Source organism: Entelurus aequoreus, linkage group LG07 (genome assembly GCF_033978785.1).
Source record: "Entelurus aequoreus isolate RoL-2023_Sb linkage group LG07, RoL_Eaeq_v1.1, whole genome shotgun sequence".
NCBI lineage: Eukaryota > Metazoa > Chordata > Actinopteri > Syngnathiformes > Syngnathidae > Entelurus > Entelurus aequoreus.
Window position 1 is genome coordinate 20,376,119 of NC_084737.1, and position 8,919 is coordinate 20,385,037.

At 38.8% G+C, this 8,919-nt stretch overlaps 1 protein-coding gene across 2 annotated transcripts; it reads right to left on the reverse strand.

The window, feature by feature from the left end:
- Positions 1-579: 579 nt before the first annotated feature.
- Positions 580-3,138, reverse strand: LOC133652987 (cilia- and flagella-associated protein 20). 2 transcript variants are annotated; one of them, XM_062051964.1, is made up of 6 exons: positions 2,788-3,138; positions 2,383-2,462; positions 2,197-2,308; positions 1,924-2,112; positions 836-949; positions 580-726 (listed from the first exon to the last, which is right to left on the reverse strand). In XM_062051964.1, the coding sequence occupies exons 1-6, from the start codon at positions 2,869-2,871 to the stop codon at positions 724-726; spliced, it is 582 nt and encodes a 193-aa protein (XP_061907948.1). In that variant the 5' UTR covers positions 2,872-3,138; the 3' UTR covers positions 580-723. The 2 variants fall into 2 exon arrangements, with proteins under 2 accessions (XP_061907948.1, XP_061907947.1); XM_062051963.1 differs by having other exon boundaries at positions 580-729.
- Between the last annotated feature and the right edge of the window lie 5,781 nt (positions 3,139-8,919).

Below are 8,919 nucleotides of genomic sequence, written 5' to 3' on the forward strand. Positions count from 1 at the left end.
GATGTGAGGGGAGCAGTGAGCAGCAGCGGTGGCCGCGCTCGGGAATCATTTTGGTGATTCAACCCCCAATTCCAACCCTTGATGCCGAGTGCCAAGCAGGGAGGTAATGGGTCCCATTTTTATAGTCTTTGGTATGACTCGGCCTGGGTTTCAACTCACGACCTACCGATCTTGTGAGATACTGTATATTTAAAGCTGTTGAATGCAGCATACTTACATACCCGATGCAAAGTGGCAGACTTCAGCTACTTTTTGTATTATGTTTTTTCTGTTGTTATTTTAGTTTGGACATTACATACTGTAAACTTTCTGAACTTCTTGTGAGTCAGTTGTCCAAATACTTTTGATACCCTGAACATGGCCATACTCTGCATAAAATAACTGTCATAAGTAATTATATCGTTTTACTATACGTTGTTTGGAAAGGTTAAATCATAAATGCGGCGTTCATGTACAAATACACTGTGAATTAAACTATATCTGAATGTTTGTAACAAAAAACAAAACAAAAGACAGTCTGCATATTTTGAATTTAAAATATATCAGTGAATAAACAAACTACATGGACAACATGTTTTGTTTCTCCTTTATTATAAAATAGGACAAAAGTTTTTTGATACAAACAGCACAATATAGATATTAAGACTACACACACATAAACAAAATCATCCAGCTCAAACGTACATCAGGTCTAGAGAAATTGTACATGTTTGTTCAAGACCTCTACTGCTGAAAGAAAGAAAACAGGTACGTCAGACAGACATTTAATAGTCTAAATATCCATTTAACAAAACCACAAATCTTTCATTTCACATTAATAAAGTGTGTTTCTCACCTTGGGCTTCTGGCTCTGGACAGGGACATAGAGTTTAAACTCTGCTGGGAGCTCATCCTCAGAGTAGAGTCTGTCTGAGAAATACACCCTCCTAATACGGCAGTTCGCATGAATCTGAAAGGATAAAGTTCCGATATTAGATTGCTTTTTTTTCTTTCTATTGCATTTTCTAATTGGACTCATATTTGTCCTATTTTCTTTCCTTTTTAACTACTTAGAACAGTGGCTATCGAATATTTTAGTAATCGAGATAGGTTGATTGGCAACACTAAATGTGCCCTAATGTTTGAATGTGAGTGTGAACGCTTGTCTGTCTATCTGTGTTGGCCCTGCGATGAGGTGGCATCATGTCCAGAGTGTACCCAACCCGAGTGAAACTGGGATAGACTCCAGCCCCCTTTGCAATCCCAAAAGGGACAAGCGGTAGAAAATGGATGGATGGTTGATGTATTTTACCAAGAAGGCATTGTACAGTAGTGTCCCTCCAACCTTGCTCCAAAGAAGATTTGTATTTTACCAAGAAAGCATTGGGCAGTAGTGTCCCTCCAACCTTGTTCCAAAGAAGATTTCACGCTTTTGGAGGTTTTGTGTACACAATGCACTGTGATGGTAATGCACAGTTCCATACTCTGTGCGGTGGCGGATCTTCACACACGACAAATACTTTGCCTTTTGTGACCACTTGTATTTGACTAACGAATAAATGTACGTTGCAAGTTGCTACATTGAAAGCACAGATCCCTTATGCTGCATCTCTGCCAAAGTCACCACACTTTTATTATCATTTGTATATGAGCAGGGGCCAATCGGAAGTGACAAATACACATTTAATTTGTTTATCAATGTCAGCCTCAAATCAATAAAAAATATGGGAAACACTATATCCACTTTCTCCTTTCTCTGCGTGGTTGACGTTAGCGCATTGGACCACATTAAAAATTGTCATGCTTTTAGCTTTAACATTAAATAAACAATTCCTCAAGGCAGAGAAAATTACTTAATCATTTCTTGTAATCGAGTTATCCGAATTACTGATGAACATTTGTAAAACATGTTAATGTAGAGCAAACAGCATAGGGTAGACGCACCTGAACACGCAGTGTCTCAATATAATTCGTTCCGTAGGCTCTCCTGGTAAAGTCTGACAGGTTAAACTGAATCTGGTTCCAGCCATCATCGAGCCTCATCGGCATGGTGCAGATGAATGGTTTCACTCGCGTCGTACTTTGGTAATTACTTGCCCGAAATCGCCGACGTACGTTTTTATCATCTAACACCTGAAAGACAGAAAGAGCACAGCATGGTTTACCATGAATGGAGTCTTTCTATTCAATCACCAACACAAAGAAACATGTCTGTACCTGGACTTCGAAGGTGAAATACTTTTTTAAGTTTTTGATGATCATCACAAGGAACGGCAACTTGATGCCCAATGTTTTCTTTGGGTCAGCTGGGCAAGTTATATAGGTAGTACTGCATGGAGGAGAGAAAAATCAGCAGAATGTTAAGAATAACTGACCTGAAGGATGACTTCAATGGAAACTCACCTTACATTTGTCCCTTCCACCTCTAACACCAGCGAGTGAATGTCATTATCAGTAATTCGCTTGATGTGACCGTTCCTCACCTGTCAAACAGAAATATATACATTGTATTGCATTTCCATCTAAAACAGTAGTAATAGAATGAATTAAAAATACTAATTTATACACCCTTCGATTTAAATCTGCTGCAAATGTGGTTTTCTCCACCACTCCTTGACTTTAATTGTACAATGGACAACCAGAAAGATGCAATAAAAATGAAAACGTACTTAAAAGGTATAGACATATTAATTAAATTCTAACAAACTATAGTAATTCCAGCGCATCATTAGACTACGCTAAAGTAATAGCATTAGCGCGACAGCACAACACAACACAGCTTAAAATGGGTTAAAAGGGACATTTTACCTTTTTATCCCATATCTGAAGAGGTTTGCTACCTATGCTATATAATATAGAAAGAAATCCACTTTGGAATGTGTTTTTAAACATGATATTTGCGTTTGGCCCTGAGCCGCGATGCACTGGATTAACGCGCTTAAGGTAACAACTTTACGAGCTACACTTTGCTGCGTTTCCGTCTCCGCCGCTTCCGTGCAACCTGAAATAGAGCTTTCCACCGGCGAAACGTCTTGGCAATATATATTTAAAAAAAAAAGAAAAACGGCTAGCCTTGTGATGTTCTGAAATATCAACGCAAGTCCCTCCCAAATTACTGAGAGTATTTTTGTTTTGATGTTGCTAGGAACCATGTACTGTATACTGTGTTCACACCGGGGTCGTTACGGCTGATGCACTGAAGTCGCCGGGGCAACCTATCTATGGGGGCAACCATGGGGGCAACAATAAATGTGCCTGTTCAGAAACATGTGCGATGTTCATTTGTTATTAAATATTATCGACCACGCACAAAATATTGACAGTTTGAGATACGTTCTAAAATAGCACAACACAGATCGTTTTTAAATGATGCTACAAGGAACTACTATGTATTGCAGGTACCGTGTTTGCACATATGAACATAAGCCTCACTAAATGTGATTATCTTATCCACTTTCAGGCTGACAGGACTACTCTGTAGAAAACTGAGGATTCTGCAGGGAGTTCAGTAGGTTCTAGATTTACTGTGCTGTTGCTGCTCATGTGAATAATTAATCATGTTGTGTCTGAATAATGTGACGTCAAAATAACTTTATTTATTCAAGGATATACTGCACATTAATGAACACAACAACAAATATGATGTTGTGTAAATGATGGACTATAGAAAGGATGCAATTTTCCAGTCCCTCAACATAAAAACAGATTGGCACAACAGCACAATGCAATTAACATCTATAAAATGACGAGCAAATAGCAACAGTTATAATGAAATAGGTAAACAACGTTCCACTGTTTGGTTTGCTTACAACTACGCTAGTTTTGGTTTTGCTTTGATACTATCAAGTGTTATGCTGATATCCCTGATTTGGACTGGGAGGCTGTTCCAAATATTTTGTCCAAATGTGGTTCTTTTCTGTGTTGCACCTCAAAATCTCCTTTAGTTCCTAACCTGGTGCCAAGTCCTGTGGCTATGTGTTCATATTTACATTTATAATACTAATTACCTCTTTTGAATACTTTCACATTTTCATATTGTAAAAATTTTAATTTCTCCAAAACATTAAAATGATTATAAGAAGTAGGTTTTCTTCCAGGTATATAAATTGCTTTATTATAAAGGTGTTCAATGGGTTTTAAAACGGCGGCGCATGCCCCTGGGAGAGTGCATGCGATCTTGCAGCCTGACAAGATATGCTGGTGGCGTGCGTTGGGAGCATTGCAGAGTGCGCAGTTTTCCTCATTCCCGAACCATTGATGAAGGTTACGAGGACAGGGAAGTGTGTCGTAAGTAGCACATATGAGGAAACTGATCCTTGCCTGTGGGATCTTCCACAGGTCAAACCAACTGATCTTGCGGTTGAGAACTTCCTCCCAGGTTGTCCGGCTGCCTTGTCGGCACTGCGACACAGCCTTGGAGATCTGGGGCCGTACTTATCAAGCTTCTTAGAATTACTCCTAAGAAGTCTGCTAAGAGTTGACTTAAGAGTAAATAAATTCTTCGCTGAAAGCTGCACTTAAAAGTTAGTTATTAAGCGTCTTACTCACACTTTCAGCGAAATGTAGGACTGAATCTTAAGTGTCACACTCAGAGCTGAATTACGACATTACTATGTGCCGTAAACGTAATTTTAGGTGACGTCATTTCTGTGTCCATAGAAATGACCAATCACGGAAGGGAATCCGTTGTCTAAGAATAAAGAAATATCTTGGAAATATTTAAGTGGACAATGGGAGTGTATATTTTGACAATAAACTACAAAATAATACAAAACAAACTAGTCCCCGCCGGCACTCATGCTACCGCTCCCTCTCTTCTATCGCCCACACACTCACTGACGTCACTCACCTCACGGCCAGACACATACGCTACTGTCATAACATTTTCTTTCCAATTCATTAATTAGGCAACTAATTTGAAACTGGTGTGGGTGGCTCTATATATAATAGCCCACTGCAGACACATGCAGAAATCAACAAGGAATCGAAAAGTACTAAATCTGTGACAAAAATAATATCCGCTCTGTCTAAACGATACCGTTTGATCAGCTTAAAAAAAACAAACATTGTTCCGTTCCCTGAACGTTCGCGCACGTCTCTCTCGCCTCAGTGCCATCCCCTGCTGGCAACTCCTAACCACTTAAGACACCTCTGAAGGTGTCTTAAATATCGTGGAGAGTAGGAGTGATTCTTAGACTTAAGAACGTTGATAAAAAGCTTTTATTCTTAAGTTTGAGAGTAGGACTAAAATTCGCAAATTCTCAGGACTTAAGTGTAAAATGGCACTCTAAGAAGCTTGATAAGTACGGCCCCTGATGTTGCACCAATAAGTACCCAGCAGGCACAATACATTGATACAACGGTGATTGTACATACATGTCTTTAAAACTGACTTTGAAACAACGTTGCAAAATAGTTGTATTTGTAAACTGAGACAACGTTGATTTCTAACATTGGATCCACGTTTTTGGTTGGGAAATTACCATATTTCAATGGTCTAATCAACGTCACAACCTGACATTAAATAAACATTGTCAAAAAGCATGTTGTTTCAACGTTGTATTTGTGTTGTAAAATATTGTTTGGAAAATGACCAAAATTCAATGGTCAAATCAACATCAGAACCCAACATTGATTAAACGTCATCAAAAAGCATGTTGTTCCAATGTTAGGTTTGAGTTGCACAACGTCAGGACCTAATTCAAGACGTTCTCAATGTTGTCTTAATGCAGGGGTGGGCAATTAATTTTTACCGGGGGCCGCATGAGCTACCCGAGCACTGCTGGAGGGCCACATCGACAATATTTCAATTAAATTTTGCTCAATATTATTTTTGATATATACCGTAAGATAAATAATAATAATAATAATAATAATAGTAATACTTCAACATAGTGTGTGTAACAGCATTCCATGACTAATATATATAAATTAACATTAATAATAAATGACAGTAAAATAAGCACACGTATGACTGAGGAGTCATAGTGTAACTTTGTGTGGTGTTTGAGTTGTCCGACTTTTTGTGTGGCCTTAAACGCACCAGTGGTTTAGTGCTATGCGTGTTGGTGACAGATGACAAGTTGGTTTTGGCCTGGTTTGTACGGCAGAAAATGACTAGTTTTTCGAGATAGAATTGTTTTACTCATGTTTTTGGTGTGGTTATGTCCGAATATAAACAGTTTTGTTCAATAAAGTGATCGATATAATTCCTGTCCTCGAAGCATCTCGATAGACGTTACAATAATTGAACGGTGTTCAATTGAACGGTGTTGACGAACACCATTAGGGCCGCTTGTTGTCACTGTCACTCAAAGTTGCATTGCAAAATTACATAGAATAAATATGTTTATTTTGTTTATAATTCAGATGGGATTTGATTTGGTGCGCGGCATATACTTGCTGCGCGCAGCGGACGCTTGAGCAGTGCGCAATTGCGCAGGCACGCACCTTAGGTGAGGGGACGTTGCTTTGCAGTCCATGTCTTGTTGGAAACACGGCATTCCTCATCAACTTTTCTCTTTTGGCGTCTCGGGTGTAAACCGTGCATCACTTGTCGCTGCATGTGCACCTTCACTCGCAGGTTACACACGGACACACGCCCATAAATAATACTTTTCAAAATAAAAGCAGCACAGTTGTATTGCGTGCAGGACATAGATGTTTTTTCAACTTTATTTTGTAATTGCAGTTGTTCACATTCACTCACAATCACGCATACGTCCACACGGAAGTAATACAAACAACGATTTTCAAAACAAAAGCAGCACTGTTGTATTGCACACTCGACATAGATACTTTTTAAAATTTATTTTGTAATTTATATTTGGCCTCACGCGGGCCGGACAGGGACGCACAAAGGGCCGGATGCGGGCCGCGGGCCGCAGAATGCCCAGGTCTGTCTTAATGTCTTGTGCCTGCTGCTTAGCGACTGCTCTGAAGTCTGAAAAGACAGTCGGGGACCACGTGCAGGTATTAACTCGCCGCCCTCCCTTGTAGGGGGGAGAGAATATTAATATCATATGATTCACCTGTACGATTGCTAGTCAAATCAAACGCCTTCCAATCGTTTCATCGAATCTCCGACCATGTGAAGACAGCTCTTTTTTTTTTGCATTGAACAGTAGACACATGTTATTTAGCCAGTCTTGAATATAATGTAGTGCACTTGTAAACCCAGGTAAAATGTCCTTAATATCATTACTATAAAATAATCTATACGTATAATTGATTACAATTTTTAAAAAAAAACTATTTTGGAGAAAAAACAGTCAGAAGAAAAAAAATGCACCATTTTGGTCTCTCAGGGGTACTTTTATTCTCACGTGCATGAGGGGGAAATCAGGAAAGCCTCTTGGCTGCAAAACTTTGCCATGAATTGCATTCCTCACGTTTGCAACAGGGATTAGTGCTCATAAGAAGATTGTTTTAAACTGGACAATTATTAAAACCTGCAATTATACTGCTCTGACTTACTGAGCTCGTTCATGAAGGCTACTGAGGTCTTGAAAATGTGCTAAAATGAATGACATGCCTGTGAGCAAGCTAAATAAAAAATGTACTGAAGTGGGAGTTGAAATGCCTCAGTTAGTGAAATACTGGATATGAGAATGTACCCTCTTCATTAGAGCCTTTTAAAACAAAACAAAAATATTTCAAAGTATGCAATGCACAATTGGAAAAAGACTCACACATTCTCCCCATCTGTGGTTGCAAATACATATTTGTCAGAATAAATGTGCATTTAAAACATTTTCTTTTCCAAATCCCCAAAAAGGCAGATTAACGTCTAATTAGATTTGGAGCTGTGAATAATCCCACAAAGTCCTTGTCCACTGATGCATTGTGTTCTCTCAAAAAATTAATTGAAAAATCACAATGGAAACAAGAACTGTTCAAGTGCTGATATGAAAATGTGACAACATTTTTAAAATGTTTAAAATGTTAATTTCTTAGTACAACATGTTAAATAACATATATAATGTCTCATGTTACTTGTACAGCTCTCTTAAGCAGAAAAACAAATCAAGCAGGAATCTGCTGCATGTTGTGATGATGGAGACCCATGCAATTAATCTTATGTACGCTAGATGGTGCCAAAGAACTATGGCCAGCATGGTGCATGGTTTAGTAATGTGTAGGACAGGGATATTCAACTAAATGGTTTTGGGGGGCACACTTTCAGAAAGCTAAGGACCCAGGGGCTGGATGTCACCCTTCACTGTTAGTCTTATTTTGTATATTTTGCAGAACCCCCTTGAAAATCTCAAAACAATTAAATTAAATGAAACCAATGTCCTGTATGTACAGTAAACCACGTTAAACCCAGATTCCGAACTAACAAAGGTCTTAACTCATTCTCTTTCTATGCCACATCAATGTGGAATGCGCTCCCAACAGGTATAAAAGAAAGGGCATCTCTATCCTCCTTCAAAACCGCAATAAAAGTTCACCTCCATGTAAACAATCAAATGCAGATACTTTTTCTTATGCCTTCTGATCTCTCTCTCTCTCTCTCTCTCTCTCTCTCTCTCTCTCTCTCTCTCTCTCTCTCTCTCTCTCTATGTCCACTACTTGATGTCCATATCCTACCCCCCCCCACCCCCCCCTCCACACCCCTGATTGTAAATAATGTAAATAATTCAATGTGATTATCTTGTGTGATGATAGTATTATGATAGTATATATCTGTATCATGAATCAATTTAAGTGGACCCCGACTTAAACAAGTTGAAAAACTTGTTCGGGTGTTACCATTTAGTGGTCAATTGTACGGAATATGTACTTCACTGTGCAACCTACTAATAAAAGTCTCAATCAATCAAAAAAAACATTACATTTTGGTTAATTTATTTTGTCAGTGCGCTCCATTGTTTTAAAGGACCTTCTGCACGAAAGCTCGTCAAATATCATCTCTATGACAGCCATTGGCGTTGTTAG